Here is a 19,421-nt window from a genome sequence, read left to right as displayed (position 1 = left end):
GTACAGGGGTGGTATCCTGGCTGGGACCTGGGCTTGGGCAGTCTCTCTCAGGGCTGTAGGTGTTGCCCACCCCAGCACCCAAGTTATAAAGTCACCACCGATAAGTCAAGGGCCCCTGGCTTCTCCAGAGCAGGACTAGGCCTGCTCCCAGCCTTGCACCCAGCCTCCCTTGTAGTTGGGGATCATTTCCTGAGGGAGAGGAGGGCAGCACTGGGACTGCAGCTTCTGGCTGTGCTAGATAGGGCCCCTAGAGCCACAGCTTAGTGGCTACCTGGCCTGGACCCAGGGAGAGGACAGGGCCACCTAGGGCTCTGTGTGTCACAGGACGCAGCCTCTGTGACCACTTCCCCCCCCAACCATGTTTGTACCATCAAGGGGCCCAGCGGAAGTCAGTGTGTGGGCGTCTGTGGGAAGGACTTCACTGGAAGAAGCCCCGGCTGCAAGCAGATGGCCGAGGCTCAGTGGGCCAGCCATGCTGTTCAGGACCAGACACATGTCCACCCTGTCTTTGCTGCTCCTAGACTAGAGAGTGAGGGTCAGCCTCACGGTCACTTCCAGCATCCTCTCTATGCCTATCCTGCCTGGGCCAGGGGACATAGTCATAGGCACATGGACACCCAGTGCATGTGTGGCTGTGATCTGAGCAGCAGGTGGGCTGGGACCGTGAGACACACACCCCTAAGCTCCTCAGTCCCTGAAGATCTGGCTCCTGCCTCTTTCCTGTCTCTCTGGTCTGTTGCCCCCCCCCACCCCCAAAGGCCATGTCATGGAAAAGCTTGTCTTGGGGCGGGGACAGGAAGTTGCTGGGCGGAGGCCAGGCCCACGGTAGCGGGCAGATAAAGGCTGGTGGCTTGTCCAAGGGGTAGCCAGGCATTGGGGACAGAGGACCAAATCAAAGCCCAGAGGTCAGCGAGAGGGCCTTCTCTACACCCTGGTGAGTGCTTTGTCCCATGTGTCCAGGGCCCCATTCACGGGCTCCTTCATTCTGAGACTCTGGGCTGGGAGCCTGCTGCACACCACGTGCCCCAGGAGCCCAGAGGCTGCAGGCGCCATTCCTCCTAGCCAGATCTTCCCAGATGAGGAGATGGGCAGGGGCCAGTTCTCTCCCGAGGGCACCCCCCCCCCAAGTCCAGTCAGGCCACTTGGTTCTCAGATCACAGCCATAGCTGTGCCTGCAGGTGCCAACACTAGAGGTACTTAGATGGCAGCACGCACCACAGATGGACAACTTGCAGTGTGGGAGATGAAACTTCAGGCTGAAAGAACAGGCCCAGCTGCCCACAGTCTAGTAAGGCCATCCTCAAAGCAAAGGCAGTTGTGTTCCCCTTTAGTGGGGGGCCTAGGAAAATATCCTGGAGGCAGGAGCCTGAACCCCAAGGCCCTGCCTAGCTCTTCCCACCCACAAGAAGACTGGTGCTGCTGGAAGACCCAGGCTCTGGTCTCTCCTTTTGGTGGGAGTTGGTGTCTCCTGAGGCTGGGCCACAGATTGGGGAGATCTTGAACCTATTCCAACCAGGGCCCCAGGGGGTGTTGGAAGTGGACCACCCTCCAAATAGCCCAAGGTCTTCGGAATGCCAGTGAGGGAGAGGCACCTTTTCTGACCCCTGGGAGCCTTAAGGGCCCTCTAAAGAGGGCCAAGATCCAGCTTCGAGTTCCAATTCCTTCAGGGGGACAAGCACCACAGAGCTGCTGTGGGCACAGGGACTCCAGCTGAACTCTGCAGGCAGCCCCCAGGGGTCTGATTTGGGGCTGGGAGCCACATGGGCCTGATCCTACCCTCAGGCCCAGTGCAGACTGTGAGGGGTGAGTGGCATGCACCCTGGAGGAAGGGGAAATCAAGAGCAAGAGTCCTGCCAGGCATGGTGAGGCACGGCAGCACACAGCTGTAACCCAGCAACTCTGGAGGCTGAGGCAGGAGGATGGCAAGTTGAGGTCCAGCTTGAGCAACTTAGAATGACCCTATCTCAAAATAAAAAGTAAAATGGGCTGGGGGTGGAGCTCGGTGGTAAAACACCTTTGGGTTTAATCCGCAGTACCAAAAAAATTTTTTAAAAATTAAACAAACAAACAAACCAGCAATAGTCTGCTAGGCCTAAAGCAGCTTCAGAACCTAGTGGGGTGGAGGAGGACCCTGTATGCACACCAGAGGTTCCTGTGGAGTACTCAGGGTGAGGGTCTCAGAGGAGAAGCTCGCTTGTCCTGGTTCTGCCTGCTGCCCTGGGCAATGCCTCCAGGACTGTCCAACCTGAGAATGGTGAGTGTCCAGGGTCAATCTCAGGTTCGTCAGCCCGTGAGGTGCTGCCCCTTCCCAGCAGCGGCTGACTATCACAGGGTGATGATGGGTACGAGAGACAGGTAAACGAGAAATGAAAGATGCAGACCAGGAAGAGATACACAGGAGACTTTGTCACAGCTGACAAATAAAGGCCATCTCTCTATAGAAGAGAGGCAAAACAGGCTTGAGCTCTGGGACTTTCATGGGGAGGCTCAGGAATCAGAGCCACTAGGGTCTTAATGCGGTGGCGGGGGCGTGAAAATGGTCGGGTCGGTATGAGGGAGTGGTGAGGCTTTCTCAGAAACGCCCTTAGGCGGAAAACGAAATTTAAAATGGTCATGCAGATGCTAAGCAGGGCCTTTTAGGTAGCTGGCTGGGTGGGATGGGAAGCCTGGGGCACTTGAGGCCCAGTCCCAAAAGAAGGCATGCGTGAGCAGCAGACGGAGGATGGTGCCCTACATGGGGAACCAGCGTTGGGCCACCTGGAGTCAGGAAGGACTGGCAAAGAAGCCTGGGGAAAGGGCATCTTGGGTGGAGCACCTGAGGGTTGGGGGGCCGCGGCAGGAAGCAGCGGAGAGGGCCCTGGAGGCCATGGTATTCTGAAGCTTCCTAAGGTCAGGCTGGAGGTTTTGGAGCGAGGGAAGCTGGTGTGGGGAGGCGGCGGCAGGACGGAGACCTACGGAGCAGATGGCTTTGGGTTAGCTGTGCCAGAGTTAGGACAGGAACGGGCAGCTCGCATGTGGGTTCTGATATAGAGCGGGGGTCCAGGGAGGGGCGGGTTGGCGAAGCAATGGTGACTACGACGGTGACATCCGCGGGGGCGACTGGTGGACCAAGCTCCCGGATCGGGTACCTTGGCGCCTCTTCACCTCTGGTCACCAACCGGCTTCCATCTGGGGCCAAGGCCCGTCCGGGCTCGAGGGCGAGGCTGGCACAGACTCGGACCTTCACGTATTCCCACAGCAGGGGACCCCGCCTACTGAGCGCGGAGCGCGGAACTCCGACTCGCGTTCGTAGGAACCTGCACCCTCCGGCTTGGAACTTGGTGGTGCCCCGAGCCACCGCCTGAGAGCGCCTCCGCAGCACGCAGCTGTAACCGGGGGGCCACCGCCCGAGCGCGCCGCCGGCCCCGATTGCACCTGGGGTGACCGCGGGACGGTTCTGGCGAATCTCCCCGCGCGCCCCTCTGGCCAGCCGGGCAGTCCGCGTCCTCCCAGGTCCTGCCCGGGATTCTGTCCGCGCCATCCCCGCGCAACTGGGTCCGGGGCGCGCGGCCCATCCGCGCACGGGCTGCGGTGGTGGAGCCCCGCCCGCCACGCCCCCTGCCCGCCGCCGGACTCGGCGCCAGCTCCTCAGAGGTCGGGGCGGCCTAGGCGGGCACGCGAAGGGCTCGGCGATGTCTGCGGAGGCCTTCTGCGCGGTCGCTTTTGCTGCTGTCGCTGTGCTGCGGGTGTACCCAAGGCCTCGCCCAGCTCCATTTTTTTTTCCTCCTTATGGAAAATCCTAATCAAATTACTTAATTCTAGGTATGAGTGGCGGGTTCAGGGTGTTTCGTTACTGTTACTATTCTTGCACCTTTTTCCCTCCAAAAGTTTTTAGTTGGCTTCAAATAAACTGTTTTTCAGTTCCAAGAGTTTTCTGCCTTGGCCTGTAGCTGGGCGCCCGCTGGAGGCGGCAGGAGGGGAGTTTGGCCAAGGCTGTACCCTGCAGAAGGGATGTGAGCCACAGGGCAATTCTACCTGCAGTTCTGAAAGGCAGACCTGTGGGCCACCTGGGCCAGGGCCACTTCTCTAGCCTAAGCACTAGGGTCCTTGGGCCTGAGCCTAAGATTGGTCCCAGCAGGTGCTCTGCTCCAGGCCCTTGTGTACAGAACCATTCTCTAGGGACATATGCTCTTGGGCAGACTTGGCACTTCCAACAGGTTCCCCAAACTGGACTCATTCTGGGGGTGGGGGACAGAGGCATAAGAGCTCAGGCTAGCCACGCCAGGCTACAGGCCGCTCTGTGTTCAAGAGGGCTTCCTGCTACTTCCCTGCCATCAGGGCAGTGGGATGAAGTGTTTCTCACAGCACCCCAGGGACCATGGCATTTGAGGGCTGGGTGAGAGACCACAGGGAGGATGGGGACTACCACCAAAGATGCTGGGGTGCAAGGCCGGGGCACCACCAGCTCAGACACTGCATAGCAGGAACAGGAGTCACCACAGCTCAGCCCTGGGAAATCCAAATGGCCAGGACAGAGGTGGGCAGAGATGGAGTGACCAGCTCAGCTTTTGTGGTCACTGCTCCAGGGAATAGGAGGGCTGGCCCTACTGTAGAGCTGAGCTACCCAGTTGTCCTCTGTTCTCCCCCAATTCCTTATGCTTAGGATTGCCAAGTCAGGAGCTGGTTCATGAGGGCACCCACATATGCTGCTCCAGACCCCTGAACCTGCTCATCCTAGAACTGAGGCCAGCCAAAATGGTCTCTACCAGGCAGCAGGAATCTCCATCTGTGGAAGACAACAGGAAAGGCAGGTAGGAGCTTGACGGTCAGACAGGTGGATGGTAGGAACAGGACTAGTGTTGGCTGTAGGCCTGGTGTGGCCATGAAGAACACAGGACTTCCCTGGCAAGGGGTCACCTACTCTGGTACAACCACTGGAGGTCGACATGCCACCGGAGGCCTCCAAGACTGAGGTCCAAGCTATCCTGGGCTGGTGGCCCTCGGGAGCTCAGAGGTCCCTCGTGTGATTCGTCTGGGTATTTAAAATGAAGTGAAAAGGACCCTGGGAAGGTGGGTGTGCACTTGGACCAGGTGGGAAGTGTTTGTCACAAATAAAACAAACCTGCCTCCCAAAACACAAAAACAAAAAACGAGACTCTGCAGGGATCATTAAACAAAAAACACACTTTCTGCAGTGAAAACATTTATTTTACAAGTTATCTTTACTTTAGGTCAACATTCAGACACACACAAGACAGAGATCACCATGGAGACCACTCGCTCTCCAGCCCTGGAGATGTGCGTGGAGCCAGGTCAGCAGGCCATCCTGGCAGCTGGGTGGAACCAGCTCGTGGACTGCTGCTCTCCACACTCGCATCTGATTCTCAGAAGCAGCACCTGTGGTGTGCGTGTCAGTGTGTATTCCCCCTCCCTCACCCAGCTTCCCAGGCCGCCCCGCCTTGCAGGAGAACCAGTCCGCCACAGGCACCACCTGGGGGGCCCTTGGCCCAGCCCTCCTGCAGGCAGGTGCCCAGGCTGCTCTTTAGATGCAACCTTGTCACTGACTGACTCAGGCGCCCAGGGAGGGGAGAGTTTCCAGCCACCTCCTACACTTCCCACACCTGTGGGCCAGGTGAACATGACATGTGCTTAGGACAGTCACCCTTGTGACGCTTGACGCTGGTGGGGTCTTGACCTTGTGTTCAGGCACACGCATCCTGCACATAGGAGGCTGTTCCCTTGGGTGTATCCGCCAGGAGGACCGTGCCGAGACCCTGTCCCTACCCAACTCACCAAGAAAACAGAGGCCACTTTGGAGCCAACTTTCTTGTACTTGTTGCTTCACCCCTGGACAGCAGCACGCGGGGCCTGCTGCGTGGTCCATACATACACACATGTACACAGACACACAGCCTGCACCACAGCACCTGGCAACACAAGCTGCACCTGTCCACAGCAGGGCATTCAGAACCCAAATAACAAACAGGCCAGTCCTGGGCTACAGGGCACCAGCTCAGCACTGGGAAAGGGGTGGCACCAGCGCCTTCCATGATTCTCACCAGCGAGGCACCACACAGATAGATTGAAGTCAAGGATGGGCAGGACCCACCTTGCCTCTGCCCACATTACCTGGACCCTTGAGGGAAGCCTGCAGGGCCATCAGCTCCCCTGTGCTGCTAAAACCTGGGTTAGGACAGCTGAGACGAGTCTTGACTGCTTCATGATTCAGGACCTTTCCAGACTGGAGCTGCAGCCCAGTCCAGCAAGTAGCAAAGAGACCGCGGGAACTCTGGCTTCTCTTTCTGACAGGTTCCCACTGGACACTGGCTGCATTAACTGAACACCAGAGAACTAGGAAGGCTCATTGACATGGGGCAACAATATCTAAAGCAGCTTAAAATAGAATGAAGCCAAAGGAAGACAAGGAAAGACCACAGCCCTGGGCAGGAACAGGGATCTACACACCCCAGAGCTACCATAGGTGGCCAGGACCCTGCGGGGCACCACTGCTCTGGATGGGTTTCCAAGCACACTGACCTTAGCACTCCCCAGGCAATACATCACACACTGTCGACAGCCCAGAAGTGTAGCCCAGGAGCTGGGGACATGGGGGTCAGGCTGACCCCCAAGACTCACCAGCTGTGCTCATTAAAAAGGAAACAGAACCAGGGCAGCCACAGACCATCGCCGTGCACGATGAGGCACTGTCTGCCTCGAGCAGGTGAGGGACATGCTCTGGCCATGGCTGCAGAGCCACGGCCCTCACTCCAGAGCCTGTGTCCTGTTCGTGGTGTTACAAATCCTACATGATTCACTCAGTTTCAGAGACCCCCACAGGACACTGGGCTAAGTGGCTATTCCCACCCCAGCTGCCACCCAGGGAGATCCTTTCTCCTAAGAAGTGGCCACAGCTCACAGGGACACGAGACAAAAACCACAGGGCTGCATGCCAGGAGGGCTGTCCCACAGCATAGGAGTTTTCTCATTCTTCATCTCTACTAGAAATTCAGAAGATGCTCAGCAGGTCACCAGACTATGGCCCTGGGTCCTGGCTGTTCTGAGAAAGCAACTCACTCTCGAATTATCGCAAGAAAGCTTCAGGGGCTGAGCTCTTGCTGTTGTGCTGGGACTAGCCCTTGGGCTGCCTGCTGAGCAGTCTGTGGGCCCACTGGTGGTTCCCACCCTCCACAGGGGGACGGCCCTGACACAGCACCCTAGCTAGCATGGAGCCCTCTTGCTCAGTATCTTCATGATCGTTCAATGAGCAACACGGACAAACACACCCCAGGGACTGGTTCCTGGGCAGTTCGTTGCCCACGTCCACCTGCAACAGGATCAGCTGGGGGCCCTGGCGTCACAGCAGCCTCACTGGACCTTGCTGGGTACCCTCAACCAACACCAAAATCCCAAAGCCCTGCCCTTGGCAGTCACTGGCAAATAGGAGCCCACGGTGGGAGGGAGTGGGGATGGGGGTGAAGGGACTCAAGGTGGTTTGTCAGGGCCACGCGGTCAGCATAGGAGTTTTCTCATTCTTCATCTCTACTAGAAATTCAGAAGATGCTCGGCAGCAGGCTTCGGGAAAGTTCTGCAGGAACTCGGCCCACTGGACTCTGGTCCGGCACGTTCAGGAAATTGTAGGGGGCACAAGGTGGCTCCAAAGCCTTGACATGTGGTGCTCACATTTCCCCAGCTCACCCACCAAGGCGCCACCCACAGATCTGCGGTTCACAGAGTCTCATCCAGCACTGGCCTCCCAGGCTGGCTGGCAAGCAGGGTGTCCCACAGTCTCGCTGGGACCCAGCCCTCCTGAGGCCAGGGGCATCTTGGCTCCAGCCATCTTGCTCCAGGAACCCTATGTTCTAGTGCCGACTAGAGCACGGGCGACAGGCGCAAGTGAAGGCAAGTGGGTGGATGGAGCTCTGGCCAGCACTAGGAGGAGGGTCCAGAGGCTGGGGGCTCACTGGAGTCCTTCATCCACCCACTTGGATTCACACCCTCTGACTGCAACCACTTGTGATTCTTAAAAGTCCAAAAAGGGCTTAAAAACAAAACAAATCAAACAAACAAACAAACAAAAAAAAAAAAAAAAACAAAAAACAGGTGGGCTTAAGGAGTGTGGAGAACAACCCAGGGAAGGGGAGAGAGACTACGGCCCCATCAGTCCAGCTCAGCCTGGGAAGGTTCAGGAACAAAGACGGAGGACCTCCACGCACCGGGAGGGGCACCCCTCGATGGACAGGAACCTCAGGCCCTGAAGCAAAGAGGCCCGGGGCAGACAACCGTGCAGAGTGCACGCATGTGCACACACTGTCCACATCACACCTACCACCTGGAGAGACCTGCCACAAGGAGACGACAGGGTGCAGAGGCCCTTGCACGCCATGCCAACGTAACACCCAGGGACAACCATGGCCCTGTGGTTCCAGAGGACCTGGCCCCGCTTGTCCTTGATGGGCCAGATGAGCCAGGCCCTGCCCTGGGACCCCACGGCCAAGGTGGAGATGTGGCTTTGCCGGGAAGAATCTGACCCCAGCCCCGTGAGCACAGGAGCACTGAGGCCCTTCCTGCCCAGTCCACCCTCACTGGACCGACCTGGCTAAACACCCCGAGGCAGCTCCACTGTCCAGCGAGCGCGGCCGAGCCACAGCAGGTCCACAACACAGACACTGAACACGACCATACATGCTACTAGAAAAGGAGAGCAGAAGACCGTAGCTACACTGCTTTAAATACTGCATGCTACGCACTTCGGGTATCGAGGGTCGACGGGCAGCGGGCGTGGAGGAGGGGAGGCCCCGACGCGGCGCCTCCCCATCTGGTGACTAGTTCATGGATCTAAGGTTGCGGTGGCCGGGTGCTGATCCCTCCTCGAATCTCAGCTCCTCCTGAACCTAGTTGAACCCGTCAGTGTGGTAGCTAGGGTGGGAGTCGGCCGTGAGCTGGGTGGTCTCTGTGGCGGAGGCGGGCTGTATGACGATTGGCGTGTCTGTGGCCTCTGAAAAGCAAGCAGACATGCTCACTGCACAAGGGTAGTAGCCAGCGTGTGCACAGCACAGGGTCCTGGCGTCACAACACTCGGCCACCTGGACGGCACTCAGGAGAGGCTGCTGGCTGACCACCACCCTTCATCCTCCCGCCTGCCTGCCGCCCACCTCCTGCCCCTTGGATCTACGGCTACCGCAGTGCACGGGCGGGGACAGCTCTCTGCCCCTGCTTTACCTCAGTGTCCACGTTCACACCTCAACAGTCCCAGCTGCCACCACAAACACTCGCGGCACAGTGTCAGTGCCCTCCTGTTTGACAAGACAGTTGACACGTTCAGGGCCACGTGACGGCGCCCCAGGAACACGCACCCGGGGGCAGGCACTCACCCCTCTCATCAGACTGCAGCTGTGCCTCCAGGTCCTCTGGGGACACGTAGAAGGCCGTCTCCTCCCCCTCGGGGGCCTTGGGCTTGCACTTGCCACAGCAGCAGTTGAAGCAGCAGCACAGACAGCAGCAGCAGTAGCAGCAGGTGAGGAGGCCGCAGAAAACGAAGAGGGCCTGGGGAGGAAAGGCAGGCACCCATGGCCTCTGTAGGCCCCAGGCCTCTGCAAGGGCTCCCAAGCACGGGCTGCAGAGGTGGGCCTCCAGCTAAGGAAGGATCTCTCAGATGGGGATGAAGGAAGAACCTGCTGGGAAGGGGAAGGCAGGAGGGAAGAGCAGACAGCTGCCTAGAGGGGGTGATTACGGGAGGGCTGGGAAAGCCAGGGAGGGCTTCCCACAGCCAAGGGCCATATCCCTTGGCCTTGTGTGATGTGGCAAGTCAGGAAAGCAAGAAAGTTAATAAAAACACAACCAGCGATCTAAGTCAGGGGTCCTTCAAACTAGATTTCAAGATGCCCTCCCTGACGACTGTGAAGGGAAGGCTCACTTCCTACCTGGTCCTCTCAGGAACTTAGGGACCGTGCATGCAGCCAGTGCTGGCCCCGCCCTGCCCCTCACCTTGGCCCACCAGCTGGAGAGCACGAAGTAGGTGTTGACGTTCTCCTCCCCGAACTGCTCCGCCACGTAGAGCCCCAGGGAGCCGTACTTGTCATAGATGTTCCTTTTCGTGGCATCCGTCAGGATGGCATGTGCGTTGTTGATCTCCTTGAACTTATCTGCAGCCTCCGGGTTGTCAGGGTTCTTATCAGGGTGGTACTTCAGGGCAAGCTTCCTGCAACAGAACCGTTTGCTGGCTCTCTCCTGGACTGGCACTGTGCATTGAGCCACTGGAGGGCCCAGGGGAAGGAAGGCCCACCCATCACCACCTGCCTTCCCAACTTCCCAGAGGTCTGGCATGCCAGGGGGAAGCCCCCCCCCGCACTGGCTCCCCACAGGGAGGGGTCTAGAGGTAGCCAGGGCAGCAGGACCAGCCCCACTCCTCTCCCCACTTTCAGAATCACCAATGGTACCCTCCTGCCCCCTGGTGTCCTTGCTGGGCCACTGCACATGCCAATCTGACAGGAAGGGAGTGGTGTCTAACCAACAGCAGAGTGCTGGGAGCATAGATGCAGCCACCGAGGCAGGGGTCAGTGATGAGGCCTCTCTGGTCTAGGTTGCCGCCTGCCACGGCAGCCAAGCCAAGTGCCTGGAACAGCCAGAAGGCCAAGGCAGAAAACAGGGGTGCCACCCTCGCTGCACCCCACCCGCTCCAGAACTGTGTGCAGCTGTAGCATCCACAAAGTGCTGCTTTTTCAGCTAAGGGAACACCAGTATGACGCATTGAGCTGCGAGGAGCACGTTACACCTGCAGAGAGGCAGCAGCAGCACCACCAGCCACTACTGAGTCCTCCAGGGGAAAGGCTGTGCCAGCTCCTAGAAGAGCACGGTGACAGTACGTGAAGGGGCCTGTCCAGGGGAGGTGCAGGGCCTGCGTGCAGCCTCTTACCGATAGGACTTTTTAATGTCATCTGAGGTCGCATTCTTGTCCAGCCCAAGAACATGGTAGAGTGACTCTCCGGAGGTAGAGAGTGAGCGCTGCCTCTGGTCTGCCATGTTAGGTCACTCTATGAGAGGAAGGAACAGCAAGGGTGCACTGAGGAACTTCATAAGACCAAAGCAAAGCCACCTGGACACTCTACAGCCAGGCTCCCAGCCCTGTGGACATGAAGGAGCATCCCACCGCCTTCCTGTGGTGCCACGACACTGCTGCCTCAGCAAGGGGAGAAGAGTCACGCTGTCACTATAGTCCCCCAGCTACGTAAAAACCCACAGAAGGGCCAGCGTGGTGGTGCACGCTGGTGACCCCACTCCTCGGGAGGCTGAGACAGGAGTTCCAGGCCAGCCATGGTCAGGGCCCCGAGGTAGAAAGTTTAAAGAAACATAAAATTCTTTTTTGAGGGATGGGGCATGGAGGGTCGGGCACTCAACCACTGAGCCACACCTCCAGCCCTATTTCGTATTTTATTTAGAGACAGGGTCTCACTGAGTTGCTTAGGGCCTTGCTTTTGCTGAGGCTGGCTTTGAACTCAAGATCTTCTTGCCTCAGCCTCCCAAGCAGCCAGGATTACAGGTGTACACTACTATGCCCAGCTAAGAAACATAAAATTCTTCTTCTTCTTCTTCTTTCATTTTATTTATTTATCTTTTTTTTTTGGGGGGGGGTGATGGGGATTAAACCCAGGGCCTTGTGCTTGCAAGACAAGCTCCTACCAACTGAACTATAACCCCAGCCTCAAGAAACATAAAATTCTTAAAAATATTCATATAACACAGATGCACCTAGGAAACAAACAGAAAAGCAATATCAACCTAAACATACCAAAAATGAGATTCAGTGTCAGTGGACTAAAAGCCTAACACAGCGGCTTGGGAGGCTGAGGCGGGAGTATCATAAGTTCAAAGCCAGCTTTAGCAAAAGTGAAGCCCTAAGCAACTCAGTGAGACCCTGTCTCTACATAAAATACAAAATAGGGCTAGGGATGTGGCTCAGTGGTCGAGTATCCCTGGTTTCAATCCCCAGTACCCCCCCCCCAAAAAAAAAAAGCCTAACACAGCAGGATGGTCAGAGTGCATAAAATGCGAGACCATTAGGATTTTAACACCCCTCTCAGAAACTGACAGTTATTTTTATTTTTTATCCATTTGTTTTTGTAGTACTGGGGATTGAACGCTACTACTGAGCTACACTATATCCCAGCCCCTACTTTAAAAAAATTTTTTTTTGTGATACTAGGGATTGAACCCAGGGCCTTGTGCATGCAAGGCAAACACTCTACCAACTGAGCTATATCCCCAGCCTGCCCCCCTTTTTAGATTTTCAGACAGGGTCTCACTAAGCTACTGAGGCTGGCTTTGAAGTTGCTATTCTCCTGCCTCAGCCGCCCCAGTTCCTGGGATTGATTACAGGTGTGCGCACCATGCCCAGGTGACAGATTTGTCAAATCAGGAGTGACACTAGACGGTTCCATTAGCTGTCACAACCTGAGGTCTGTGGAGCACCCAGCATGCTTCTTCCATGCACACTACTCATGCACCTAGAGATACTCCACACTGGGCCTTGAAACAAGTCTCAATCAGTCACACACAGCGTGACTCTTAACAAATTAAACTAGAAACCCAAGAGTAAGAGAGCAAAGAAAACCTGAAATAGTTGCTGTTAAACAACACACTACAAAATAACATGGAATTCAAAGAATAAATCACAGGGTTACAAAGTATTTCTTTTTTTACGTGCTGCGGGTTGAACCCAGGGCTTTCATGTTAGGCTAGTGTTCCACCACTGAGCCACACCCAATAGGGCATGAGGCTGACTCTGCCCTTGGTTCCTAAGTGCTCCGGCAGGTTACATACTAGTCCTTCAAGCTCACCTGGACTCACATTAACAAGCTGAGCTTTGCAAAGCCCTAGAGAACGGCAGGACAGGTAGGTGGGTGGAAAGGAACTCAGGTCAGCCAATGACCAGCGGCTGTGGCGTAACGTAACCCATCAATCAGACTGTGCCACAAGCACTCCACAGAAACAAGACAGCCATGAGTACAGGCCACAAACCCCCAGGGCACCAGGAGCTCTGAAGGCGACAGGATGCACATTCTTCAGCTCACTAGCAGGGACACACCTGTGCCAGGACCCCCGACCGCCCCATGCATGCCCCACCAGGCCGTTTGCACAGCCTGTATCCTTTAATGTATCCTTCGTAGTAAGGCAGATGAAGCAGAAGCAGATGTTTCCTTGAATTCTGTGAGCCACTCTGGAGATCAATCCTTGTGAGCAGCAGGTGGTGGGACTCCTGCTTTAGCACCAGCTGGTCAGAGCTGAGGAGGAGCAGACACAGCCAGGATGCTGCTCTTCCCACTTCTGTCCAGCACTGTTCTAGAATTCCTAAATGCTGCAGTAAGAAATAAAAAGCATAAAGCCCAGGAAGTAAGACACAAATTGTGGCTATGTGCAGAGCAGCTGGGACTGACAAGGGAGCCAGGCAGAGACAAGGGAGAAGAGTCTAACTTTCACCACACACAGTTGAGCTTTGAGAGCAGCAACCAATTAGAAGTTTATTAGATATGTCATTTACAGCAGCACCCAAAGTCACGAATTATTTACGATTAGCAAAAGACGTACAAGCTAGTCAGGCACAACGGCGCACACTGCAATTCCAGCAACTCAGGAGGCTGAGGAGAAGGATCCAAATTCAGGTTAGTCTGGGCAACTTAGTGAGACTCTGCCTCAAAATAAAAACTTAAAAAAAAAAAAAAAAAAGGCTGAGAGTGTGGCTTAACAGCAGCGACCCCTGGGTACAATCGATGGCATCTCTAAACAGGAGGCCTTGCTACTGTTAATGCAGGTCTACAGAGTGGACATAACCCAGCCCTAATCCCAGCAGACATCGTGTAGAAATTGATTAACTGATCTAAAAAGCATGTGGAAAGGCAGCAGACCTGGATCCCCACTGCAACACGGGCAGGAAGTGCACGGAGGCAGCAGTCCGAGGCACGACTGGGCGGGACATGAAGGACTCTGCTCAACTCGGCTGCCACCACAGCAAGTCTGGGTTCGCAGGGCTTTTGTCTGTTTTATTTCGCGGTGCTGGAAAGCAAACCCAGAGCCACACAGGCTAAATAACTTCTGCCACTGAACTATGTCCCCAGCAAAACCCCAGTTTTTATTTATTTTTTTAAACATGGGAACAAGATTTGAACCCTTCTAAAAAGATACACAGATGGTTCATGGTACTTGAAAAGATCATCGGTCATTTGGAAATGAAAATAACGCTACAATCTGCTGAAAGCCTTGTGTAACAGCAGGGCTGGTCCTGAGCACCACGGACCCGGGGAGTCACCTGCACAGACCTGCACAGCAGAGCCCACCACTTGCTGGGGCCACGCGGACAGCTCCTGTCACCCAGGCGCTGTGCTCGACAGTGGGCAACGCAAGGCAATGCCCTGCAGCATGCAAAACACAGGTGAGGCGTGTGTCATAGGCAGAGGAGCTGGTCCTGTCTGGGACACTGGAAGATAGCGTGCAGGACTGGAAGTAGCTCGGGTGAGGCGTGGGAGCCTCAGGACAGCACCACCACAAAGACCAGACACTGCGCTCAGACCACATTCAATCCTCACAGGCTTTTTTTTGGGGGGTGGTGGCAGCGGGCGGGGGGAACCAGGGATTGAACTCAGGGGCACTCAACCACAGAGCCACACCCCTAGTCCTATATTGTATTTTATTTTATTTAGAGACAGGGTCTCATTGAGTTGCTTAGGGCCTTGTTTTTGCTGAGGCTGGCTTTGAACGAGATCCTCCTGCCTCAACCTCCCGAGCCTCTAGGATTACAGGTGTGGCCACCGTACCTAGCTCACAGAGGCTTTTTCTTCAATAATAAATCAGCCTTAGTACCCTTCTCTTCCTTTCTTTGTACACCTTAAGGTATTTAGATGGAACCTTGCTGTCTTGCCCAGGCTGGCCTTGAACTCCAGATGCTCCTGCTGCACCCAGTCACTAGAGTTGCTGGGATTGCACCTACTACCCACCCTGCTGTAACTTGCTAGGCACAGCAGTGCAGGCCTGTAATCCCGGTGACTTGGAAGGCTGAGAGAGGAGGATGCAAGTTTAAGTCCAGCCTCAGCAACTTAGGGAAACCTTGTCTCAAAATAAAAAATAAAAAGAATCGGGGATATGGCTCAGGGTAGAGCATCCCAGGATCACAACTTTGATCCTCCTGCCTCAGTCTCCTGAGTAGCCAGGATTACAGATATGCATGGGCCACTGCGCCCAGTTACTTTTTTGTTTAATATCTTGATTCTATAAGCACATTTTTCTGGAGCTAGTCTATAAACACATTTTTTTGCGGCAGCGCACGCCTGTAATCCCAGAAGCTCAAGAGGCTAAGGCAAGAGGATTGAGAGTTTAAAGCCAGCCTCGGCGATGGTGAGGCACTAAGCCCCTCAGTGAGACCCTGTCTCTAAATAAAATACAAAAAAGGGCTGGGGATGTGGCTCAGTGTTTGAATGCCTCTGAGTTCAATCCCTGGTACCCTGCCAAATAATAGTAGCAGTAGTAGTAGTAGTAGTAGTAGTAATAATAATAATAATAAACACATTTTTCTGTTTTTAATTTTTTACAATACTTTACTTTCTGAAGTTTTTTTGTTTTGTTTTGTTTTGTTATTTTGGGAATCCTCCTATCTCAGTCTCCCCAGTCACTGGGAGCACAGGTGTGCACCACCACAGCTAGCTAACTTTTATTAAAAATTAAGATGTGGGCTGGGGCTCAGCAGTAGAGTGCTCGCCTAGCAATGCTGGGTTTGATCCTCAGCACCACATAATAAATAAATAAACAAACAAATAAAAAAAGGTACTAGGCCCAACTACAACTTAAATACACACACACCGCAAAACCCAAACCTAAGACGTGAAGTGAACTGGGTGGTGGTGTACACCTATAATCCCAGGGACTAGGAAGGAGAAGGCAGGAGGATGGCAAATTCAAAGCCAGCCACAGCAACTTAGTGAGCCCCTGAGAAACTGAGTGAGCCCCTGCCTCAAAATAAGAAATAAAAGGGGCTGGGGATGTGTCTTGGTGGTTACGCACCCCGGGGTTTAATCCCCAGCACCAAAAAAAAAGTTCGAAGGCATGAATGCACACATGGCCAAGCCATTAAGGGTCAAGACCAGGCATGCCCTGCCCACCTCCACATGTGTCCCACTGGAGGTCTTCAGGGCAGTGGTGTAGGCACAGCCCCATCCGTGATGGCAGAGCCTCCTCCAGATGCCTCCTGGCCCTGCCAGTGCGTCTGCTGCTCATCAGACTGCAGGCAGGTGGTGTGTGCGGGCATTCCTCTCTGCTAATGAGAACCTCTTAGTGTGGGGTTCGTGTCCTCAGTTCTCGGCTCACAGAGGTCTGCAGGAGCTGCTACTGAGCCGTTCTCTGGAACCTTTCTTGGGTTCTTCTTGCTCCTTGCAGTTCCCTGTCTCTTGCCTCCTCCTCAGCTGTGTCCCCTGCTGGCTGCTTGCTCAGGAGCTGGCTCTAGAAGCTCCTCGGTACAGTCCGCACAACTCCAGGTTAAGCTGGCTGCCACCTCGAGGACAGCTTTGCTGAGGTTTTGGTTTTGGTGGTAGTCTTGGGGATTACTGGCCTTGCACAATAGACAAGTGCTCTGCCACTGAGCTACATCCCAGCCCCAGTCCTGCTGATTTCTGCAACTTCCTCATCCTTGGCAGATCATCCAAGGTCTTGGAGGAACCTCCTGAGTGTCTCCTGCCAGACGCCATCCATACTGCTGGGTGGCATCCCCTCGAGCCCAGGCGAAGTCCTGATATAGCCACAGATGTCCCACTCCTTTCTGAACTGCATGTCTCCTCAGCTGCAATGGCCTGGGCAAAGCTCCTCCTCACGTGGCAGGCCTGCAAAGCTGCCCTAACTCCTTGGTTCACTGACTGGGTCAAAGGGGTGACATTTGGAGAAAGAAACAGCCCTCTGGAATTGGGATGAAGATCACTATAAAAGGAGGACGTGAGAGAGCATTACCAAGAATTACGGACATCTCGAAAGGTGCCATTTTCCCAACAGCACCTCCCTCCTTGCTGGCAGGGCAGTCAGGAAGCATCTGGGGAGAGGAGCAGGGCCTGCCTGACTTCTCACTGCTCCTGGGTGCACTGGTGGCTATTGCTCTTGTGCTGCATTTTGCAGTCTTGGGGACAGGACCCAGGGCACTCTGCACTGAGCTACACCCCCAGCCCTTCCTGTTTTTCACTGAGACAGAGTCTCACTTACACTGGCCAGGCTGGCCTTGAACTTGTGATCATCCTGCTTAGCCTCCTGAGTGGCTGGGATGACAGGCATACACCACTGCATCTGGTTGTCATTCTACCTTCTTCATTAGCACAGATTAAAGACTTCAAAACCTTAGAATTTGTTTTCTTAGTTTCAATGAACTGCCAGTAACCATATCGAAACTTCAGTATTTGAGAAAACACACATCTTCAAACCCAGAGAATAAAACCTTTAATTACGCACCCCAAGGCAGCTTTCTCTTTCTTGAGTAACGCAAATCTGTGAACCTGCAGTGTCTGAGATTCTGAGCCAACAGTATTAAAATGAACTCAAGGATTTCTAGAAAAACCCAGCCAAGGAGACTGGAATCACAGGGGTGAGAGGTGAGCGGATGGCACCAGACTATGCAAGAACCGTGAGTCTGAAGGGTGGGAGGGAGACACCAGAACACATACGGCGAGCCTCAGGCGAAGCTCATGCCTCCCAGCAGGGGCAAGCAACATGGCCTGAAACAGAATGACCTGGCCCTGGTTAGACCCCAGCACCACCACCAACAGTGATAATTAAAGGAGTAAAAATGAGTCCATGAGCCAAATCAGGTCCTGGGGCAAAGACAATGTCACTTGGGATACAGGCTTGCTTGGGGTGAGGCAGCAACGATCTCGTTACTGCAAGGAAAAATGAAAACCACGCTTTTATTTAAGACTGTGGGCTTCTTTGGAAGGCAGTATCCAGTAGCCAGGTTTCTGGGGAGAACTAGGGCCAGAGGTTAAAAACTTATTCTTTGTAGAAGACCACTGCTGGATTTTTAAATCATGTTCTTCTCTGTACTGATCTGTATTATCTAGAAAAAAAAATTCCCTCCCTTTGGTACCAGAGATTGAACCCAGGGACACTTAACCACTGAGCACACCCCCAGTCCTTTTATTTTTTATTTTGAGACAGGGTCTCACTAAGTTGCTTAGGGCTTCACTAAATTGCTGAGGCTGGCTTTGAATTGTGATCCTCCTGCCTCAGCCTTCCGAGCCACTGGGATTACAGGGGTGGCCACCATCTTGGCTCTTATCTGAATTTTTAATAAATTTCTGTACCACATTTATACAAAAACTAAAGTTGTTATTATGATAAAATGAACAACCAGACCTCTCCTGATGCCCTTCCCAGAAGCTGATCTTCATGAGTCATTTCCACACACTCCACAAAAGTCTCCAGTGGGTTTTGAGGGGTTCAGCTGCAGTAGCCTAAATCACAACCAAGATGTCACGGTAAACACCCATCATGTCCCTGCACCATGGTGGGCTGCGAGACACTGGCTCACTCTGAGAACCCCAGACCCACACAGAGCCAATGCCTCCTCCAACCCAAGTTCACCCCACATGCCATCTCCGCCCTCCATGCAGTCTCCCAGAGTCCTACAGTGTCCTCAGATCCAGAGAGAAAGCTGTCCATCTGAGTGGCTGTCCTGGCTAATAGGTAATCACAGGGGCCTGGGGAGGAACCCCAAATTTTCTCAAGAACGAGCAAAAACCAGGTCTCCTCCCCAAACCCATTCAAATCACTCAGTTTCCCTGCCTCACCAAGTGAAGTGAGGAAGTTGCTTTCCCATGTTTTGTGAGGTCACAGGTGGCACACAGCTAGAGGTCCAAGGCAGCACGAGTCAGCACCAACTGGCCAGGCAGCCTTGCGGTGTTGCCACAACTACAGGGCAGGGCTGAGTGTGGGCAAAGGGCAGGCCACGATCTGGCAGCCTCCATTGCAGCTGAGTCTTGAATGTGTAAAAGAAAGCACAGCTGTGTGCCAGCAGCATTTTACAGCCCCACCTCTGTGACCCACTCTGAAGCACAAGTGAGGGTTCTCTTGCAAGTGATTGGCAGGAAGTTTTAAGCCTTGCTCAGTTTGGGTCAGTTAGTGATTTTTTTTTTTTTTTGGTACGGGGATTAAACTCAGGGACACTCAACCACTGAGCCACATCCCCAGCACTATTTCGTAGTTTATTTAGAGACAGGGTCTTACTGAGTTGCTCAGCACCTCCCCATTGCTGAGGCTGGCTTTGAACTCACAATTCTCCTGTCTCAGGCTTTGGGGATCACAAGCATGTGCCACTGCACCTGGCAAGATGGTAAACATTTTTAAAACTCTGAAGCAGCACAGAAGTGGTTGGTATAGACAGCAGCAACAGCTGCATGGACTTCAAGGAGAACTGGTGGCATGCTGCC

General features: G+C 54.4%; 1 protein-coding gene, 1 long non-coding RNA gene and 1 other non-coding gene across 6 annotated transcripts in view; 1 reads left to right on the top strand and 2 right to left on the bottom strand.

The window, feature by feature from the left end:
• The first annotated feature begins 224 nt into the window (after window positions 1-224).
• LOC124085634 (uncharacterized) lies at window positions 225-3,908 on the top strand. The gene is made up of 2 exons (XR_006849495.2): window positions 225-934; window positions 3,239-3,908. It is a non-coding gene; the product is annotated as an uncharacterized LOC124085634 (long non-coding RNA).
• Window positions 3,909-5,165: 1,257 nt separating this feature from the next.
• Dnajc5 (DnaJ heat shock protein family (Hsp40) member C5) overlaps window positions 5,166-19,421 on the bottom strand; it is a 50,962-nt gene continuing 36,706 nt past the window's right edge. For 2 of the 4 annotated variants that reach the window (XM_046433479.2, XM_046433480.2), the window contains exons 2-5: window positions 10,892-11,009; window positions 9,964-10,177; window positions 9,351-9,522; window positions 5,166-8,974 (exon numbers count right to left, since the gene is read on the bottom strand). In XM_046433479.2, the coding sequence (XP_046289435.1) occupies window positions 8,871-8,974; window positions 9,351-9,522; window positions 9,964-10,177; window positions 10,892-10,998 (597 nt within the window). In that variant the 5' untranslated portion in view covers window positions 10,999-11,009 and the 3' untranslated portion in view covers window positions 5,166-8,870. Of the gene's footprint in view, window positions 8,975-9,198; window positions 9,273-9,350; window positions 9,523-9,963; window positions 10,178-10,891; window positions 11,010-13,877; window positions 14,026-19,421 lie in introns of those variants that run through there. The other 2 variants (XR_006849493.2, XM_046433481.2) reach the window with 2 other exon arrangements.
• Window positions 12,167-12,240, bottom strand: Trnaa-ugc (transfer RNA alanine (anticodon UGC)). Its single transcript has one exon. It is a non-coding gene; the product is annotated as a tRNA-Ala (tRNA).

The sequence above is a fragment of the Marmota monax genome, unplaced genomic scaffold (genome assembly GCF_021218885.2).
Source record: "Marmota monax isolate L192 unplaced genomic scaffold, Marmota_monax_Labrador192_F-V1.1 WCK01_AAM20220418_F8-fsc00014, whole genome shotgun sequence".
NCBI lineage: Eukaryota > Metazoa > Chordata > Mammalia > Rodentia > Sciuridae > Marmota > Marmota monax.
The sequence above is the reverse complement of the archived record's forward strand: the minus strand, read 5'-3'. Positions and strand labels throughout refer to the sequence as shown.